The sequence below is a fragment of the Oenanthe melanoleuca genome, chromosome 14 (genome assembly GCF_029582105.1).
Source record: "Oenanthe melanoleuca isolate GR-GAL-2019-014 chromosome 14, OMel1.0, whole genome shotgun sequence".
Classification (NCBI taxonomy): domain Eukaryota; kingdom Metazoa; phylum Chordata; class Aves; order Passeriformes; family Muscicapidae; genus Oenanthe; species Oenanthe melanoleuca.
Genome location: NC_079348.1, coordinates 15,798,795 through 15,820,296, shown reverse-complemented (window position 1 = coordinate 15,820,296; position 21,502 = coordinate 15,798,795). Strand labels below are relative to the sequence as shown.

General features: G+C 46.2%; 2 protein-coding genes across 5 annotated transcripts in view; one reads left to right on the top strand and one right to left on the bottom strand.

Annotated features, from left to right (window-relative positions):
- The window catches only part of IFT140 (intraflagellar transport 140), an 86,173-nt gene extending 84,426 nt beyond the window's left edge, over window positions 1–1,747 (top strand). For all 3 annotated transcript variants that reach the window (XM_056503293.1, XM_056503292.1, XM_056503295.1), the window contains 2 exons: window positions 620–761; window positions 1,285–1,747. In XM_056503293.1, coding sequence (XP_056359268.1) covers window positions 620–761; window positions 1,285–1,488 — 346 coding nt within the window. In that variant the 3' untranslated portion in view covers window positions 1,489–1,747. The remainder of the gene's footprint in view (window positions 1–619; window positions 762–1,284) is intronic.
- Window positions 1,682–21,419, bottom strand: TELO2 (telomere maintenance 2). Of its 2 annotated transcripts, none has more exons than XM_056503296.1 (20): window positions 21,075–21,419; window positions 20,391–20,668; window positions 19,760–19,828; window positions 18,464–18,611; window positions 17,990–18,092; window positions 17,146–17,214; window positions 16,147–16,288; window positions 14,781–14,917; window positions 13,976–14,064; window positions 12,634–12,744; window positions 12,049–12,134; window positions 11,714–11,811; window positions 10,682–10,798; window positions 9,658–9,729; window positions 8,961–9,131; window positions 8,182–8,273; window positions 7,276–7,375; window positions 6,728–6,792; window positions 6,016–6,131; window positions 1,682–3,060 (listed from the first exon to the last, which is right to left on the bottom strand). In XM_056503296.1, exons 1-20 carry the CDS (start codon window positions 21,401–21,403, stop codon window positions 2,957–2,959), a joined length of 2,496 nt encoding a protein of 831 aa, XP_056359271.1. In that variant the 5' UTR covers window positions 21,404–21,419; the 3' UTR covers window positions 1,682–2,956. The 2 variants fall into 2 exon arrangements, with proteins under 2 accessions (XP_056359271.1, XP_056359272.1); XM_056503297.1 differs by having other exon boundaries at window positions 12,634–12,741.
- Window positions 21,420–21,502: the final 83 nt, after the last annotated feature.

Below are 21,502 nucleotides of genomic sequence, written 5' to 3'. Positions count from 1 at the left end.
TATCTCATGTTGTTCCAAGCCCCATCCTGCCTGATCTTGGACACTGCCGTTGATCCAGGGGCAGCCACAGCTGCTCTGGGCACCCTGTGCCAGGGCCTCCCCACCCTCACAGGGAACAATTCCTTCCCAATATCCCATCCAGCCCTGCCCTCTGGCAGTGGGAAGGCATTCCCTGTGTCCTGTCCCTGCATCCCTTGTCCCCAGTCCCTCTCCAGCTCTCCCAGAGCCCCTTTAGGCCCTGGAAGGGGCTTTCAGGTCTCCCTGGAGCCTTCTCTTCTCCAGGTGAGCACCCCCAGCTCTCCCAGCCTGGGTCTAGAGGGGCTCCAGCCCTTGAAGCACCTTCATGGCCTCCTATGGACTTGCTCCAGCAGCTTCATATCGTGCCTGTGCTGGGACTCCAGGGCTGGAGGGAGCTCTGCAGGTGGGGGTCTCATCTGAGCAGGGCAGAGGGGCAGAATCTCCCCCTTCCTCGCTGCCCATGCTGGCCAATCAGCCCCAGGACAAGTGGGGGTTTCTGGGTTTTGTTTGGGCTTCTGTCATAAAAACTCTTCCCTGTCCTTGGCCGGATAAGCTGAATGCTCTCCCTGGGCTGTGACACTTCCCTTTTGCCCTTTCCTAGAATTTACCCTGAAGACACTGAAGAAGCAGTCAGGCAATGTGAACTGCTCCTGGCTGAACAAGACTTTGACGATGCCATCCGGCATGGTGATGTCCTGGGATTTCTGATTCAGCATTATACACAAGTGGAAGAATTCCAGACAGTAAGTGAAGTCTTAATTCTCCTAACCTACAGAACCCATATTGTCTATCTCTGCAGCTTAGTGGAATGTGGCTCTCACACAGGATATTGTTCCATGGTAGGAGCCTAAAGGTGCAGCAGGGTGAGGCACAGCTCAGGAACTTTACCATATTTTTCATTATATGAGAAGAGAAAAGGAAAGCTCACAGGACACAGAGTATAAATGGTGGTAGATTCTTAAGCATTCCCAGTGATTCAATGAGAACAGAGGGTCTGTCTGGGTTTGTTCCTCAGCAATGCCACCACACTGTGTTTGCCAAATGGCCAGAGAAGAAAACTGTAAAATGGCAGTTATTTGAGGAAATAGTGAATCACTGCTTCAGGGCAGATGTGCCACACACCCCCTGAACAAGTCCAGTGCCTGCTGCACCAATGAAACGTGAGGGTGCCAAGTGTGAGTTCCTCCAGCTGTGCTGATGAACTTCACTTTTAATGTGCAAAGCACAACAGTGCACCCTCTGACACTGATCTCTCCATTCCTTTAGGCTTATCACTACCTGGAAGAGCTGCAGAAAAGAATTCCAGCCTCGAACCTGAGCTATTATGTGTCCCCAGAGACCATGGAGGCTGTGCACCGAGGAGCTGGTGTTCCCATGAGCCAAGCCCTGGCCACAGCAGCACACACTGGCCATAGCAGCACAGACAACAGGGAGGAGGAAGAAGTAGCTGATGAAGTGGAGGACCCCTGACAATGAGCACTTACCAAATGCTCAGCTGACTATTACCAGCTCATTTATTCCATCCTCATTAGTGGGCCCAGACCAGTCACATGCTGTTGCCATACAGTTTTTTGGTTATTACCAAGAAATTTATTTTTCCTGCTTGACTGTACAAGCAACAGTGTTAGAGTTAATATGTTCTCTCAAGTACAGCATACAGCGATTCACATGTATATCCTGCTAGAAAGCAGGTTTTAGTATTTTAATAAATTGAAGGCAGAAAAAAACAGTCAGAACTGTATATTGTAACTTCACTTTTTTCTCAGTATAGAAGAGCTGAATAACTGAGGTGGAAACTGTGAGTTGCCTTTCAAGTACAACTCTGACCTGCTAAGGTGCCCAACTGTGATTCCCTAGAAGTGAGACCTTCTGAAAACAATCTCCATCCCATTTGGGTAGGAGCTTGGTTAAAAGTCAAACTACCCACTCCTGCAGGTTGAAGGCAGAGTTTCCCAAACAAAAGCTTCTGTGTTTAAATACATCAGAGGATCATGTAGAGTAGAGCAACCATTTAAAGACATCTGGGGTAAATCTCAAGAGTCACAGAATGCCTGGGTTAGAAGGGATCCTGGATGCCCCCTGGTCCAACCCCTGCTCAAGCTGAGCAAGTGAAGCTTCTTTCTTACTTTGAAGCTCCTTCTCCAAACACCAGTTACATCAAGCCACTCTCTACTAAGTAGTCAGATTTTTGGAGGCAAATTTCTTCCCTGGCACAAGCAGGAGTGAGAGAAGTTAAACTCAATGTAACAACCAAGGTTCTATTCACCTCTCTGCCTGTCACCCTGCCCTGCCAAGGGGTATCATGTTTCTTACCAGACAGCCCTTAAACTTAGAATGATTTTTCATGTTCTGTGACTTGCTTCAAAACTTGAGATGAAGTTTCTAAATTGCTTTCAGGGAAGAAGGGTTGGGGAGATTTTAAGGTCAAAATCTGAACAAGTGCTTGCATACAATCAGCAGTGCCATTGCTTCCACCCTGGCACTCCTTCCAGCAGCAGACAAACAGCTGCTCCCCCATACTCCAGCTGCTCAGGGACGTGGGAGCTTCTAAAAGGGCAGTCATAGTGGCAAGTGGGCCTCCCCAGCCCTCCTGTTTTTCTGACAAGAAGGCTCTGTGAGATCTTCCCTGTATTTTTAGCTGAGTGCTCAGACCTGCCAAGGTTATAAATAGCTAGGGTGGGGGCTGGGGGCGTGTGAGGATGGCAGCACTCGCCTGCCTTCCTGCATCTGTACACGCTGTACCGGATACTCAGAGCTCACTCAATTGGCCTCCACTACAAAGTCCAGATGTCAAGTCAGGCTCGCTGGCTTACAGCTCAGCATCCTCCCCTTTCTTCCTCTCCTCCAGCCAGGTGACTGCTGAAGAGGCCCCAGCAGTGCCCAAACACATCCAGCTGGCAGGAGCACAAGGTAAAGGTCATTTCTTGTTACCCTTCAGCTAGGAAGGAACAGTTTCAAGTTTCTTTTTCAGGTTCTCCATCAGCAGCAAGTTCTGTAGGGCCAGCCTTCTGCAGTCTCCATCAGGGTCTTTCTCCATCACATCTGCAAAAGAAGCAGCCACTGTTAATTGGAGAATGGGAAAAAATTCCCCTAACACTTCCCACTGTTTTACTGAAAATCACAGAACTGAACAACAGTGTTTGCACCTACGGCTGGGTTGGACACCAGCACTTGCAGGTACTGCATTAGGCCAGAAGACAGAAATGTGTAAACTTCATCATGTAAAGCAGCATGAGTTCAGCCAAGCCCTGACTGCCACATGGGATACTGTCCCAACTTGTAAGAGAAACAGTCAGCTGGTCTGAAACACTACAGAAACTGCCTGACCTTGGATCCCATGGGATAATCTCCATGCCAGAATTTGTACTTGTCACCTTAAGCTGCACAAAAGCTTTATACAGCTGAGCTAAAAGTGTGAATGAAGTCTGCAGCTAGAAATCCACTTTCTCCAAATCCTAAAGTCTCTACTCTGCCATTCTTGCAATCTAAAATGGTCAGTGCTCCTTCCTGAATTTGGGGTCCTGATGCCATTCCAATGGGGAAAAAAGGAGACAGGCCCCAAGCTTCAGCATATTCTCCACTCTGAGAGACCAGTCTTCCGATAAACGAGTTCCACACTTCCCACAGCTCGTAAGGGCAGCGTGAGGCTGTTCCCAGCAGCTGTTATTCCAGGGGCCCTTAATGGACCTGCAAAGTAAGAACCAGGATGCATGCAGGATGTCTGAGCAGGGGAGCCTGGAAGAGCAGGGAGCCTGTGTGAGGATATCCTGTACGCACGAGCAGTGTGCTGGGAGCCTGGCACTGTCAGACCAAACACATGACTCATGTCACTGGAGCAGGGCTATTTATAATGCATGGAGAGCTGCACCCTGGTGCTTCGATACTCCCTCTACAGAAGGCAAAAAGGGAGGTTACAAGGCAGATTGGAACAAGCTCAAAAGCTCAGAGTGCTGTTGGTGCTGTTTCTGTTCCATGGACCTGGCACTGCTGGCATGGGAGGCACAAGGCACCAGAGTGTCCTGTTGGTCCTGTCATAAACCACACTTACACCTAGCTGCACAGCACTTGCAAGGGGTGGGGAATTCCCTCAAAGACAGCTGCTGAGAAATCAAAGGGACCATTTCCTAGAAGCATTTAGGTATTCCCTCCCTCCCCCAGGAAGGATCAGGCTGTTCAACAGCAAGTCCACATGGCAATTAAGGGCAATGAGGGACAAGTTCAAAGTGGATTCTCGCCTCTTTCCATAGCTGCTATGTCCCAAAGCATCCAGTAAGTAGATAGTGCCAGGGCTGCAGCCAACAGGTTGAAGGGCCAACAGTCAGTTACAGGACACACTAGAGCAGTTTGCAGAGGTCCTGATGTAACAACAAATGGAAAGAGGTCTGTGGATTTCTACTAAGCACTTCATGTGCCACTATCCCACTGTTCTCACCGTGCTTTGGCCATGGCAGGAGAAACACAGATACTTGAAGCTGAAACCTGAAGTGGCTAAAAGGCATAGTAGTCAAGGCTCCCATGCAGGACAGCTTGTCATTCCCAACTACAGCACAGTTAATACATGACACCTCTTGCAAATCTTGTCTAGTAGAGTCATGAAGCAACAGCCAAGTGCATGAGCTCAGATCTGTGATTCAGTCACAGAAGCAGGTCCCTAGTGCCAGATTTGACCTGTTGGAGCAGCAGGGAGGGCCCAGTACCTCCCTGTGCAACTGTTTTCCCAACAGCCTTACAATAAATAGGAAAGGCACAGCCCAAGAAGCTGGTGTGTTTCAGGAAGCAGCTCTAGAAGCCCTTTAAATTGCCCTTGAATTGCACCTGACAATATGTGAAACTGAATTCTTTAAGGCTTCTGAATGACTCCTACAGCAATTTTCCTTTCTCTGGTATACTCACAACAGTTATCTTACCCTACTCTCATTCCCACCAGGAACAACCATGCAGCTTCCATGCAAAAGCAATAGACAGGATTTTTACACTACCTACAAGCATGAGAAGATACTACTATCTTGGTCATCCTCCTCCTCCTTCCCAAAATAACTCACTGAAAACAGATTACACAAACCCTCATGCTGGAAATACATTCCTGAAAGGCTTCACTTGGTAAGAGCAGTGTTAAATTCAAATATAAGCAGATTCCTGAGAGCACACTGTGTCATGGGAAAAATGAAGTCTTCGGCCCCACATGGCAGCTCTCTTCCTTTCAAAGGGCACAGAGCACCCCAACTGCCAGGATCAGAGGCCAGCTGGGTCAGTGTTGCTTCCTGCTTGCTCCCTGTGGGAAGCAACTCACCAAGAGTGAGAATGGTGAAGGAAACCAGACCAGGGAATCACAAGAATCACCCTCAGAACACAGTGAAGGCTTCAGCATTAGTTCTTTTCCCTCCAGCTCACTGCAGTACCTGAGCACTGATCTGTGCAGCTCCAGCCTGCCAGAATCCAGAGACACAGCTTGTGTTGATGTAATGTATGCTGGGTACAGCACTCAAAGTAATTTGCTGTCTTTTGTAGCTTTTTCTTTCCAATGACAATATGAAACTAGAGACTAGGCTGTGCTCCTCTTCCTCCTGTTTTCAGCTCTAACAACACCCTCCTCATGAGCACATGGTGTAAATAGGCTGTACAAGCTTTGTGTGTTCCTGCTGGCCAAAGTCACCGTCTGGGTGTAACAGGCAATGTGACAACACTTCCTGTAGCTTCATGAAGTGGGTGGTTGGCTGCTCAGACAGAGAAAGGAGGCACAGACTGTCTTTGGGGATTTTTCTGGGTGGCCTATGAGGACAGTCACAGTGTGTAATGCCATACCCAGCTCTTGGCTTATGCCTCAGGTACCCCAGTGCTGCTGCATCTCTACAGCAAACGTGGTGCTCTACTTGCTGATCATGCAGATCTCTGATGCACAATGCCAGGACATCACTGCTGCCATCACATCTAAAGAGATGCTGCACAAAGACCGCACCACTAACCAGAAAAGCACTGAGGTACCCCACCACATCTTACCTCCCAGCCAGGACTGAGTCTCCAACAGTTCCTCTGTCATGTCTGCCAGAATACGCTCCATAGGGACACTGAGGAGAAGGGAGGAGATACAAGACAAAAGGCCCTGGCGCACGTACCTACGGAGAAAGACTGAACTGGTTAACAGCCTGCAGCTTTATGCTCTGCATTGACTTTCTCACCTCAGGGGCTCTCCAGTTTCAAATGACATGATGGCTTTTGCTATATTCCTGCTGCTTAGGGGTATAATCTTGCAGTGTATCCCACATACTGAGCCCCTGCCATGCTGTGTACAGGAATCTAGCACAATTCAGAGTCTTGGACACATCTGAGAGCAAAACAGAAATTGGATGTTTACAGACTTTTGGCTACCTGTCTTAATTCCTTTCTAAGACTGAATGCTGGAATTGAATCTAAAGTTTTCTCAGCTCCCTAAGTAAACACAGATGAAACTATCACATGGACAGGTGGTCAGGAAATCTGCAACCTTTCCATAGGTAATTGCTGTACTGCCACACTAGAGGACACCAGCAAAGTTCATATGTTGGGCTGGCATTAAACTTAGTCATACGAACACACAGCTGGAGGAGAGCATAAAGTAAATGCCTTAAGTCATTGACACTCTGAGCCAGATGCTTGTCTTGGACAAACTATGACTGGAGGCTGGCTCACAGCTGATCTTTAAAAATGAGAGAATATAACTACAGTAACTCACGAGTCTGTGTGGAAACGCAGCGCCCAAACAAACTCCAGCAGTGCCTTTCCCATTGCTGTCACTGCCTGCAAAAAAGGATTGCAACAGCATCACCACCCACACTGCCCTGTAGAGCTGGGCTTTGAGACACACTGCTCATCAAATCACAGCATGTCGTGAGCTGGAAGGGACCCACAAGGGTCACGAGTCCAACTCCTGCCCTGCACAGGACACCCCAACAATCCCGTCATGCACCTGGGAGTGTTGTCCAAATGCTTGAACAAAGGTTTTGTTAAGATCTGTGCAACAACTGAATTTACTTTACAGATGGGGAAACTTTGGCAGTAAAGTGAAATAATGTGTCAAACCCCCCCAAGAAGCAAAAGATAGTGCAGGCGTGGCTTGAATCCCATGTCTGTTTCTTCTCAGCCCATTTCACAACTTCTCAGCCCACTCAACTCCAACTTGCTGCCAGTCTCAGTGCAACAGGCCCTGAAGCACATGGCTGTTCCAGAAGGCACCTCAGGTTCCCAGGCTGGAAGCCACCCCTGCTCTCTGCCCTTCCTTACCACAGTGTTGACAGCCAAGTACATCAGGATTGCTAAAGTGTGAACCAGTCTTCCAAGGACTAAGTGATCTTCCCCCAGAAGATCAAATGTTGTTGAAGGCCTGCAAGTGCAAGACACAGAGTTGTGTAGCAGTGAGAAGGCTGATCAGTGCCTCTTTGCAACAGTCAGGAGGTTATGCAGGGGGAATTGTCCCCAAAAGCCTGAATCCCTACAACAACAGTCATTATACAGGCACTACCAGGTTAACAGAGATCAGAGCTGTTTGCTCTTGTCTTTTCTCCCAGAGCAATATCCTCTATTCATACAGAAGGTATCACACATTCTACCAACAGACTTTACTTGGAAAGACCTACAGGCAAAAGCTGTCCCCACTGCCACACCATTACAACTAGCATTACAATAATCTTGGTTATCATGGAATGGATTACTCAGCATTCCTTAGGTTCACAAAGACCTAAGGGACTGACAATAAACTATGTCCTGTTTCCTATACTGTGGCCTCAAAGACCAGTGCAGGTGACAGGCCCAATCTGAGACAGCGCTAGCTTTGGTTCAAGATTGCAGTCTGAGCTCTGTGGTTTGTGTGAACCTCCCACAGTAGAGGCTCAGCCAAGACAACTGGCGTGGTACTGCCAGAATTACTTGCCTGTGTACCTGCTGATGCATCTTCACTTCTGAAGGGTCCTACATACTCCTGCCCTCAAGACTTCAAAGGCTGAGTCCAAGAGACGACAACCCTCTCCTCCCCAAGCTTTGTGAAGGACCCAAGTGCCAGTGTGGTGTCACTGGGCTCCTGCACAGCTCCTGAGCTGTAGTCTGCTGCTCTGAGGCCAGCAGGATAAGCAGAAATGTTCACTCTAGCAGCTGCCATGCCCACATCTCACGTCCTGAGGTGTTCACACTCACCTGTCAAAGTGCTGAATCAATGGGAAAAAGAAATACCCAGCAACAGAATTGAATTCATTTGGGTGAGAAGCCAGTTCCACACGAGAGTGACCCTGTCCAAGAGAAAAGTAAAGTCCAGGCACAAGATACTGCACTCCCAGCTCTTCCACTTCACTGGATACTGTCAATACTATAGATTCTTTGCAGCCAGCCCACCGTCAACCACTGCTTGTACACCTAGGGCTACCAGTTTCCTGACTGGATTGCTCATTTCCCTTTGGATCTTTTCCACATCTAAACATTTCAACACAATATGCCTCAGTACTGCTCAATTAAATATAAGGAACAAGAATAAAGGAGTTTTGGAAGGAAAACTGTCCAGGCTGAACCACAAGGAAATTCTGGAAAGTAGGAAACTGGCATCAGTTTATCTCTCTAGAAAATATGAAGGCTGAGACAGTGTAGTCCAGAAGCAACTAGTCTGATGGAGGCCCTGTAATCTGTGAGGTGCAATCACAGCTCCCTGCAGTAGCCACACAAGCTCAGAACAACAATTATCCCTCAAAGCCAGGTAAGGAATTTCAGGTTTATCTTCCTCTCCCTCCTGGGAGAAGACTAGAGGAGTTGGTACTCTGCACCAAAATACTCAGACTCCGTAACTTCAAATATCTATTTATCTGACTTTCCTTTGGACTGGGTCCACTTTCACAGGTATTTTGCTCTTTCCAGATAAGACTGTACAGCAACTCCAAGTGTCCCTATTTTTTGGTGAATTTGACATTAGTTTGCTTCTGGCCCACCATATCAAATCTCCGAGTCTTGCTTTTGATCCTCTCATCAACAATTCTTCTCCAGTCCTTAGAGCTGTCACTTCCTGGAAGGAGAGGGATACAAGGCTTTTGGACACCAGAATGCTTGGTCTTCCCATGGAATTTGGGACAGGACAGTTCCTGAGCTGCCAAAACCAAAACCTAGATAAAACAGAGAGAGGCTCAGTCAAAAAAGGGTAATCCCTAGGGAACAACAACAGCATCACCAGCATCCAAACTGACAGGAGCAACAAGGCAGAAAGGCACAAGTTTTAGAATGAAGAACAGCAGGAAATTGACCTCCACCAGCCACCTGGCTCTGAGGTACTGACCAAGCAATTGGCCACTTAGCCCTGAAGTAGAGCAGTGGCTCCTTCTTCAGACACAAGTGCGGAAGGAGTCACAGACAGATTGCTGTCTTTCAGAAAGGGAAGATAAAACAGATTGATAATATGAAAGTAAACAGTGGCTTCTCCCAGGCAAATGCCCAACACATGCTCTGCATTCTGTGGGGAGGAATCCCTGTGTGATGGAGTGCAGCAGGGTTAGGAACAAGACGGGAATGCCAGACACAAATAGTAATGTAAGAGATTCCCATGCTTTCTCCCATGAGGCATAAAAGTTAATCCCATTACACCTCAGCACTGGTGCAACAGACAAAAGGAAAGTGGGAAGTGAGAGCACTCACATCAAGGATGTCCATGCGCTGACGGAGACTGTAGTTCAGAGAGTAGAACTGAGAGGTCAAGTACGTTGCAACCTGTATAGAAAAATCAGGGTACAATGAACACAGACCCAGGCTAGAAACAGTCTTCCAATTAACACTAAAAGCATTTAATTTCACAGGTTCTGCTTCCTATTAGGTAACAGCAAGCCTCCAAGAGAAGGGAAGAAACATGCAGTGTAAATGGGAAATTCAGACACTTCCACTTCTAGGTTCTCCCAAAAGAACTAAATAACAAATGAGACTGCACCATTCTTCTCTCCCTTCTATGCAGAGGTACCCAAACAACTACCACAGCAGCTAGGAGACCTCCCTGTGGCCTTTTAGTACTTAAAGAGCATTATAGGAAAGATGGAAGGACATTTTCTACTGGGGCCTGGCTTGCATGAAGGATAAAGGTGTTAAACTGGCAGAGCACAGATCTAGATTGGATATTGGAAAGGAATTGTTCCCTGTGAGGGTGGTGAGGCCCTGGCACAGGGTGCCCAGAGAAGCTGTGGCTGCCCCTGGATCTCTGGAAGTGTCCCAGGCCAGGCGGGACAGGGCTTGGAGCAACCTGGGATAGTGGAAGGTGCCCCTGCCCATGGCAGGGAGTTGAAATGAGATGGACTTTAAAGATCCTTTCCCACTCAAAACAGTCTGTGATTCCCTGACTACAGTCACCAGTCAGGTCTTTCTCTGTAGATACTCTTGGTGTCTCAGCCTCTCTCTATGTGAAACCCTTAGGTACAGTAAGTCGTTATCTGATCTGCCTTATCAGGTACACGCAAACCAACAGCTTCCAGTTTCTCCAGTCTGACAGGGTTTTCTTTTTCCTATTGGTTCAGTCATTCCTTGCAGATTCTTCAGAAGCATAAATGTTGTTAGACCTGAACTACCTATTCTACCACTGTGACAGCTCCCTCTATCAAATTACAAAGAGACTACAACTGCTTCAATTTTTGCCTGTGACTTGACTGGAAAAAGGAAAATAGTAGGAAGAACTCACAGGTATTGGGTCTGTGGTTAAAACAGCTACTTGAGCTCTTTGACGGAGCTCCACAAAGCCTTCAATGCAGGTCTTCTCCTCCAGATGCAATAATATTTTTGCCAGCTCCACACTAACCTGCTTAAAATATGAAAAAAGGAATCAAAACCCTGATGATGTTTGGGTTTTTTCTTCATAGGAATTATGGACCACTTCTAATGTTTAAACAAAGACAAGGAGGTATTCTGTTTAGGCAATATATCCAATGCTTAGAAGGGAGAGAAAACACATTAAGCCAAATGCCATCAGACTTATTTCTCAAAACCCTGAACTGATCCACCATCTACCAATTCTCTGTCCACATTTCAGCTGGGCTTTTTGGAGAAGTGTAGCATCATGACATAGAATGAATTGTCACTGTAACCAATAGGTTAAAGGGTACAGTAGCAGAGCTCTTCTCTTTCTCAGCTGGTGTCTCTGATACTTTAAAATGCTCACTAGTGGATAGTGGCGAACACTCTGCACAGTGACCCTATCCCAGGTTCTCCCCTGAGCTTTTCATCTTGACCAGTACAATCCAACTATTCCCTCCACAAGACATTATGCTTGTGCAAGCAAATAGGGAACGTGCATTTGATTTTGCCTCCGTTTTCATTGGGGAATACCAATTAAATTGAATTTCAATTCAAAAGCCAAAATGGCTGCTTTGTAATCTGCATTTCTAGTGTTTTTCCTGCCCAGCACAAAGCCTGGAGCTTCCTCACACTGGCAAGCACTACTTGTAGGATGTTCTGAGCACTGGAGCTGTGAGATGGCAGGGTGTTGCCAGGACTTTTGCTGCTTCTCTGTTCCACTGTACTTTATACAGCCTCACCTTCAAGGCAACTATTTCCTTCTACTTCCAAGTTGAAAGCTTGTGAACATATACCTTTAAGCCAGCTACACATTAGCCTGGCCTTCTGCTCCACTGGCATATTTAGTCTTCTTATGACAGCAAAGGGATAGCCCCTCTGGCAATACAGCCCTCTAGTAACCTAGATCATAATACTCCACCTCTCTGGTTGCTGCTGGATTCTTCCATACCAAGCTCTCAAGGGCCTTGACTGTAGCTTCCCATTTGTCCACATCTTCAGGTCTTGATCCAGTCAGAACTGAAATCAAAGGACAAACAAAAGTTATTAACAGAATAGCTGTGTTCAGCTATATAACAACTTTCTTTCTGCCAATCATATACCAAGCTGTCTTGGTGTAGGCATTCAGCATGACCAGCATTAGGAGCTAAACTGAAATGAGCTTCTTCAATTAGATCAGAAAAAAAAACCTACAAAAGAGTTCACTCTCCCAAGCTCCGTAAGAAACAGATAAAGACTCAGCCCAAAATCTCCTACCCTCAATACAGTCTCGGATATACACAGGAGCCTTAATTTTTAGCTCTTTATCCTCAGACATGTCATAAGGGATGAGGTCATCATCACTGTAGAAGAAATAAAGGCAGGGGTTAGTTTATGGGGTGCAGATGTTCTTGCTTTCCCAGACAGCCACACAAAAAGAATCAGCGCATAGACTGTTATAACCTCATCACTCCTGTATCACTCAGCAGCACTGCTGAAGCCTAGCCTGAGAGGGATCCTTGATATATATATACACACATAAAAAACCATATATATATGTATTTCTTTATATAGTGACAGAATAAAGCAGACCCACGGTTAAAATGGGTAAATACATTCACAATTTCCAGGAAATATATATCTAAGTCCAACAGAACAAATACAGTGACTGCACACAATGTAGGCATTGCCTAATTTATTGACTAGTGCAATTTCCTATGAAAAGCCCTGCTCTGCTGCAAACCACTCAGCTGAACAGGGTCAGAAATCAGAACAATTGCCAAGAACTGCAGGTACAGGTAGATGCTTTTTCCCCACATATGCCATGTATTTTCCGTTTCTTCCCTGTTTCTTGCCCCGTACCTGTCAAGCTCAGCATCTGACTCCTCATCTGGTATCACAGGGGCCTCTGTATGGGATTTCTCATTACTCTCCAGTACCAGTGGGAGTGCAACACCTGCTTTCTCACTCCTGCTGTGGGGAACGAGAAGTTTTAAAATGCATATAGTAATAGTTCTTACAAGGAAGAAGCTACCCACCCTACCAATCCTTGCTGCCTAAATAGAACAGCAGATAATCATTCCTGCTGCAGTTTCACATTCAGCTTTACTGAAACAAAGAACAAAGTACTGGGAAGGAAAATTGAGTTAGGGGAGAAAAGAACCGCAATCTTCTAACAGAAGAGCAATGGATAAAAAAAAATAAACTGGTTAATTTGCTGTGTTCCCCTGCACAACATCTGGGCCTGCTAAGGAAAGACTCCAATAACCAGACCACATTGAGCTGCACCAGATTTGAAACTGTGAATGAAACTGAACTGGGAGATTGGATATTAGGAAGAAATTCTTCCCTGTGACAGTGGTGACGCCCTGGCACAAGGGTGCCCAGAGAAGCTGTGGCAGCCCCATCCCTGAAGTTCAAGGCTAGGTTGGACAGAGCTTGGAGCACCCCGGTCTTAACAGAAGGTGTCCCTGCCCATGGCAGTGTGGGGATTGGAATAGGCTTTAAGGTCTCTTCCAATCCAAACCATTCCATGACTCTTCGAAATGGGAAAAAAACATTTATAACCATTGCTAGGTCTTGCATAGGATGAATACAATCATTGAGAATATTTTTTCTGTCTCTACCTATTTCTGTGGACTTTGGAATTGTCCTTTCATCTCTCTGATTCTCAAAAGGCATCTCTAACTGTCTACACTGATCATTCCTCTAAAATGGGAGCAATAAATCTTTTGTACTTCCCTGGAATGCTGGACAGCTTCATCTGCTAATAACAAAGTGCTTCACTCCTCTGCTGATCAAACAGTGCTTCAAATAGCCTCAGCTCTGGACATTAGGAGCACTGAAGAGCCAGTCTTTAGAGTGACATACACAGTAGATTTTTGTCTCAGGTGAAAGGGCTGGGGGCATACAGCACAAACACCAGATTTCCAAGAAGCAAACAGAAATGCCCATTTGATTCTACACAAGGGAACACAAGACCCCTGTATCACAGTTTCACCACATGCAGCTACCAACAGGCAATTTTAATACACACTACCAATTGAATTACAAATGTAATTAAATCACATTGTAAGAAGGTGATGCATTATGGTGGTTAAGAATACACAAAACATCTTGCATACTGAACGTAGGTCTTGTGTGTAATGGAAAAAAAGGCATGGAGAAGGGCAAGAAGATGGCATGAATAGTAGCAATAACTCACTCATCATCTGGAAGGCTGGAGGAAACACAGAATGATGGAGTCTGCACCAGAAGTGACTTCAATTCTCTTGTTTCATCATCTTCTTCATACTAGACATACAGAATAACTGTTGCTGAACTGTATTACTTACTGCAAATATGCCCAGCATTCAACATTTCACCATTCTACTGCACATGGACTAAATCATGAGCAGATGAACCCTCACCAATCCTGTTTCAATCCCTGTGCTGACAGCAGCAGGCAGCTGTAATCTTTGTCCTTATATTTAAGAGTAGTACCTGATGACATCTTGTCTGAAAGTTACTTCCATCTTTCAAATGTTTAATAAATGGCAACGTAACAGGAGGAATGTGGCATGCTTTTAAAGAATTAATGTGATTTAATCAGATAAATCACATAAATTCTACTGGAAGAAGCAGAGCAAACATCTCCGTGTCAGTCTTGAAAATCCCAGCTCAGAACAGGTCTTTCCACCACGTCAGGGACTGAATGCTTTAGGTTTGAAGCTCACTCTCAACTCCTACAAATCAGATTCTGATTCCCTCATGTAAAGAATAAGATAAACTTTAATTACCAAGTTTAACCCAACCTCTGCCAGCAGATTGCACTCCTGAGGTAACTCTCAATCACTTGACCATTACAATACAACTTCTTTTTTGTAAACAGATCCTCTCTTTTTGAAGATGTGACTGCCTTTCCTTATTTCCAGATGAAAAGGTACTATAATGCCTTGGATCATTTGGTTTAAAGCTTTTACTTCCTCTAAGCCCAGCACACCAGTCATAAATTTTATTGAAACCTTCACCTCAAACTTCAGGACAGGCCCCTCAGTGTTTATTTTCAAGCTGATGGCCTCTGCCACCACCATGCCCAGACGCCTTAGCTGTGGCAGACTGCTGTCCAAATGGCATTTCACACCCTCCATCATGCTTGTCAGAAGCTCTGAAACAAACAACAAGCAAATGGTGCATGATCGAAATTCTGAAACAGTGGCAGAAACAAACACCCATCTTTATGTGTTTCCCTGAGGGCAGCTTTACCCACTCACCACCCAATAATGGAAAGGGTCCTTGAACTGTGGCTTCCCTCCCTGCAGCGTCAGTGCTGCCCTTCAGCACCAGCACAGCAAACCCACACTCTTCCACAGGGTACAAAGTCAACAAAATGTTACAATATATTCTAAATTTGCAATATTTTGGTTTTCACTGAAATAAAAAAGGATGGCAAATCAATCCTTAGTTTGGTTCTAGAATGCTTCATGTTTTGAGGACATTGCAAGCTCTGACCAATACAACCATCACACAGATACAGGTATTTGCCTAACTTTGGATATGTTCAAACAGGCAGATAACAGAAGTATTTCTCAGCCTTCAGGGAATACTGGTTACCAGCTTCACCAGGCAGACTTACTGTTGTTTGACTGACCTCCTTCATCTCAGAAAGCTTATCTTTTCAACAGCTGTCATACAAAAAACTGATTATAAAACTACAGAACTAGTAACATCAGGTCACTCATTCACTTAAAGAATAATTAATTCTAGAATGAAACAGATGAGCAAGTCTTGAAGTGAACCTTCATATCGCCATAAGTCATACACACACACAGAATTAATTCTAGACACTGTACATATTTTTTTTTTTATTGCAACAGAAACAGAGATGTTAGGCCAGGACCCCTGTGTGCTATGCACTGTGTGAGCACAGAACTGGAGGTCCATGACAGTAACTAACCTGCTCACTTCACACTGAGGAATGCCCATGGACTGTCAGACACCAAGCTAACAGCTTTTTACCCCCAGATCCCTTCCCTGCCTCTCTGGAGCAGCACCCATGCTCCAAGGTTAAACCTACAAATTACAAATCACACCATTCCTCTCATAAGTGCCACAGTCAGTCCTTGTTTTCCTGTGACAAAACTTCAGGGTTTTTAAACCACTCCTCACATAAGAACCTTAAGGCAAAGACAGGCCTTCTTCAATTCAGTAACTTAAAAGTTACGCACTTGGAATTCTATCATATCAATGCTAAAGAGGATTCCAGCAGGTTACCCCACTTGCCAAGGTGAAAGTGGAACAATTCTTCTTATCCACAGGTCAAAACAAGATATTTTCCTACTCATAGTAAGACAGTTTGCTAAACAAATCTAAGCCCTGCTTCTCACATAGCCTCACCTTGTCTGCAGCTCTCAATTTCAGGCTCCTTCAGATGTGAGAGGCAGATGAGGATAGCCTTGCTAATGTACAGCTGCTGCTCAGCTGGGGAGTGTTTCACAGCACTGCTGCTGCTCCAGGTCTCCAATAGCTCCTGCAGCGCCTAAATCAGAGAACTCAGGTTGGTCTGATATGGATCTTTTCTATACAAAGATAATTTTTGAAGCACATTTTTACACTCCCTACAAAGAGAGTAAAAAAATACAAACTTTGTATTTCAGGGCCCAAAACATACTGTATTTGACCATGCAAGAACTGCACTTTCATTTAAGATATTCTTAAATATAATGGGTTTTTAAATTTAAAAGTGATGTTTACTTCTCCTTAATAAATATTATATGCAAAGCAATATGCATTATTACCAAAAAAACAGTATGATATTATACGGTTTTATCTGTGTTTAGTCCAATTTTAGATAACTGTCAGTACTTCCAGATCATTTCAGAACATGTAAACAGTGGAAAAAATAGTAATTTGACAAAATGGTAGGGATTTCCAGATATACAGATTTTGTAGAAGTTTCATCACATTGCTGACTTGAAGAGGCAAAATATCTTCCATCCCCACTGAGGAAAAAGTGCATAAGAGAGATTCTGAAATATCAACCATTTGGTAAACAGACAACTGTCCACCAACTTGATCCCTTCTTGCCATGTGCCCAGCCACATAAACAGGGTGACTGAGGAAGCTGAGAAGGACAGAGGACATGGGACACCTGTCAGAACCCAAGCTTCACTAGTTTTGCTACTTGGAAGACAATTTACCAGCTAAATATGAAAAATTAATGCCAGCAGTGCAGAAAGAAAGCTTTGATTCATTTATCACAGTTTACTTGGGATATGGCTGGGATTCCCTCATTCTCATGAAAGCAAACAAAGTCTGAGAGAAGCACCAAAATTGTGCACCCCCAGACACACAGAGAGCACACTGTTCCCAATGAGACACCTCAGTGAACCTTACTCTGAGCAACAAGGTGCGTCGGAGGCTGTCCAGGGACAGGTAGCCAAGGAGGTTCTGCAGCACTGCCGTCTGCAAGGAAAACCACAACTCCTGCTTCAACTGGACATAAAGCTGTGATATCCAGCAATGACAAGTGTCTGGGTTTATTTACTACAATTAAACCTCATTCTGAGGGATGGGTTGACAACATTCAGAGACTGAAAAGCAAACAAATTTTAGAAACCATGCAGGCACACATATGCAGTTGCTGATGAAATACATGGAAAATCATGGCAGAAATACAGTACAGTATTTTACCAACAAAACCAGCACAGTCCCAGGCAAACATAGAACTCATGAAGTCTAAAGAATAGCTCTCACAACAGCCTCACAAGCCACAGTACAGTTCCTAACACCCTGTGACAAACTTAGGTGCACAGGAAAAATCCCAACAGTCCTTGCCTCATGTCTCTAATTCTTATCCCTGAGGGTGGATCATGGATGTCTCAACCTACTCTTCCAGATTCTAAAATAACTACATGCCTTCAGCTCCCTAGAATTCTAAAACTCCATGCAAATAATGCTTGGTTCACTTGGTTCCAGAGGAGTACAGTAATTCTGCTAATCACCATTAACCCTGAGAGAGCACATGAATCCCATGATTTCAAAGCTACTGTTCACCACTCCCTCTCTATCAGCAACTCTGCTGATAAATGAACAGCTGCACAAATGTGGGGAGACTGAGGGCTCATTCTAGAATGAAGAGTTAAGCCTCACTCAGGAATAGTGAGAGCTCGGCTAAAAACACATTGGCACCAGGGAAAACCTGGCACTACTACACTGCTGTTCCCCACAGAGTTCTCACCGTGTGGCCATACTGCAAGAGCAGCATCTTCTGTGTCACCACAAACTGAGCCTTCTTGTTCTTCACAACCAGGTTCCCCAGCAATCTGGATAAGGCATCTGCCCTAACAAGACAACAACAGAACATCAGGAATCCCTGTTATTGTTGTCATGCTGCTCCTAATCATAGGAAAATCTGAGAGCAGCTATTTGCAGCCAAGTCTCTTGAATACCTCTAAACTCATATAGTGAGGCAGTAATGGCAAAGAATGCTATCACTTGTTTTTCTGCTGCATGCCATAATGTAGATACTTAAGAAATTGTGTAGGTTCTCCCTAAGAGGCAACAATCAACTACTTTATCCCTTGGGTCTTTTAGAAAATGGCAGTGTAAAAAACCACCTACACAAACACAGCATCTTTCAGAGACTGATTCTGCAAGTATTTGTGACAATTCCTGCCTTTGCTGTGGATCAGGAAGAAAGCAAAGTTCTTACCCGGGTGCTCTCTGCACAAAACCAAGGACCACTGCTTCCATCCAGCGGTCTGGCACACATTCCACCAACCGCCAGCATATCCTCTGCCAGATGCAGTCTGACTTAGTGAGGTCTGTCAGGCGGGGCACCAAAACTCCCAGAATTTCCTCTGAAGCACAAGAGAAAACAGTAAATACCCCAGATGGGCAGGACCGGTACAACAGTATTTGAGACTGACCTGAGAATTTAAGATCTTTACAACATGAAGAAATACAGCATACAGTTTTCAGTTCTAAATTACTCCTGCAGTAGAAATACAACTAGAATCAGGGAATCATTTAGGTTAGAAAAGCTCTCTAAGACCATCAAGTCCAGCTATAACCCAGCACTGCCAAGGCCAACACTAAACTGTGTCCCCAAATGCCACATCTACATGGCTTTTAAATCCCTCCACAGATTTAGTGACTCCACCACTACCTTGGGCAGCTTCTTGCAATTCCTGACCACCCTTTCCATGAAGAAGTTTTCCTTAATATCTAATCTAAATCTCCCCGGCAGAGTTTGACGCTATTTCCTCTTGTCCGGGGAGCAGAGCCTGACACCCCACCTGGCTGCACCCTCCTGTTAAGGAGTTATGGAATGAGAAAGTCCCCCCGAGCCTCCTTTTCTTCAGGCTGAGCCACCCAAGCTGTTTCTCATCAGACTTGTGCTTCAGACCCTCTCCCAGCTCTGTTGCTCTTCTTTGTTCATGCTCAGACAAGAACTGGAGAACTGACTGGTCAGAGCCACCTTAGGCAGCCTATGGTCAGAACCACAATTCCTCATCACAGTAAAGAGTCAGAAAATCTTCCTTCTTTTTCCTTGTCCTCAGCCCTGTTAATTACTGCATTCAGTGGCTTTGAAGTTCTAAACAAACCCAGACCGAAGGCTGCTCCCATAAGAGGCTACTGCATGTGGGCAGAGACTTACACTGCTATTCAGAACTTTCAGACATGAAAAGCACTAAAAGACATTTAGTAGTCATACTCCAAATGGCAGAATCTCCCCATTCCAATTCTCATCCTGATGAGGATGTTCTCCCCATCAGTTTTTGAGAGAACAGGTTGCATTCATATAAACCAGCAGAAAAGCACCAATATCTACCAGACATAGCTGAGCAGCCTCAGAGAGCAGAGGACAGCCTGTGCAGCCCAACTCACAACAGCTCCAAATTAACTTGCTCCCACTCCTTCTGTTGATCATCATTAGAGTTATCCTCCCATGCTAATACACTAAAACACTTGCCCCCTCCCCAAAAGAGCATGATAGAACACTCACTTTGCCTTCCATGAATGCACACCTTCCCCAGGACATGAGAAACAAAAGAGATGGAGCAGTCCAAGCCACCTGGGATAAAAACAGATATGAGCTTAAACAAGCATGGCACCAGCATCCTCCAACCAACCTTCAGGAGGAGATGCAGAGACTTTCACAAGTGCTGAATTCTGAAAACACATTAACTTTTTCTGTTCAGTCATCATGTCCTCCTCCCTCCACTACCTGCCTTCAGGCACAAACCAGCATTCAGTATAAGTTACACCGGCAGGCAGAAGGCGAAAGCAGCTCAGTCTCACTTCAATGCGATGCCACTGGAAGCAATGCGACTGGTTGATTCAGTACCACTCATATCTCTCAAACAATTCCTTCAGCACACACCAAGTGACCACAACTAAGCTTTAGCAACAGATGTTGTTTAATTGCTTGGAGGACTGCTGCTTTCAGTGTACTCAAAAGGCCTCAGCCATCTTCCTCATTCCTGGGACTTTATGCTTTTAGGATAGCCTGAAGGAGGAACACGAGGCTCTGTAACACTAATCATCTGTACTTCAAGCAGCAGCCATGGGGTCCACACACAAAACACTTCTTCAGAAAACACAACCCTAGAGTACAGTTATCCTTGCAGCCTTACCCTGCAGAGAGTCAGAGATCTTCTCTAGCACCTGGAGAACTGCATCACCCAGAAGAGGGAAGTAGTTCTGTGGGAAGAACACTGGTGGGTTTTCCCCCTGGAGTTTATTGCTCACATGCTCGGGCAAACACACGATCTTGTTGAGCAGGGAGTCCTGCAGCTCCAGGCAGCCCGCCTGTGCCTGCTGATGACAGACCTCCCACAGCAACGCTGACACCCGGCCCTTCTGCAGGAACTGCTCCAGGACTTCAACTACCTCCCTTGGGTCAAGGCCAGAGCTGGATGGAAATAGTTGTAAGTTACTTCCTCTTTTAAATGGTAAAAATAAGATTTGCATGCTACTGCTTTTCTGTTGTGGTATCACCACAGAAACGCCTCTTTTCTGTTACACTGGATTAAAAAAAAAAATCCAGTTAAAGCGATTTTAATATATTTTTATTTGCAGCTTCCTCGACTCCAAACATTCTGGACCTTCAACGACGACTGAAAGAGCTCTGTGACTCTGCGGGACGCACAGCATCGTACGGGGTCTGAAGGCGCTCAGGGCGGGGCAAGGGCTGCCCGCGCTCACCCACATCTCCGTCCCCCTCCGCACTTCAGCCCAGCTAAGGCATCCCCGCGGCGCGCCGAGACCAGCCCTGGGGAACCCCAGCCCGACTGCCTGCCCCAGTAATCCGCACTGACCCCGTGGAGCCAAGGGCCTCCAGCAAGATGCAGAGGACAAGGCCGGGCGGGCCCTCCAGGAAGCAGCGCTGCCACACGCCCTCGGGCCGCGCCGCGCCTGGCACCCGGGCCAGGCTGCGCAGGAAGGCGCCGAACAGCGCCCGCTCCCGCTCCCCAAGGGCGGCTGGGCCGCCCGCCGCCGCCAGAGCGGCGGGCACAGCGCCCAGGGCCGCCGCAAGCCCAGCCCCGGCCCCGGCTCGGTCCAGAGCCGCCACGGCCTCCCGCAGGATGGGCCCCAGTCCTGGGTCCAGAGAGAGTCCCGGCCCCATCGGCGCCCCTGCTGCCGCCATCGCGCTGAGGGGAGTGCGCAGCGGCCCCACTTCCGCCTGCCCAGAGGAGCAGCCAATGAGAGGCGCCAGCTCTGCGCAGCAGCCAATGAGCGGCGCCAG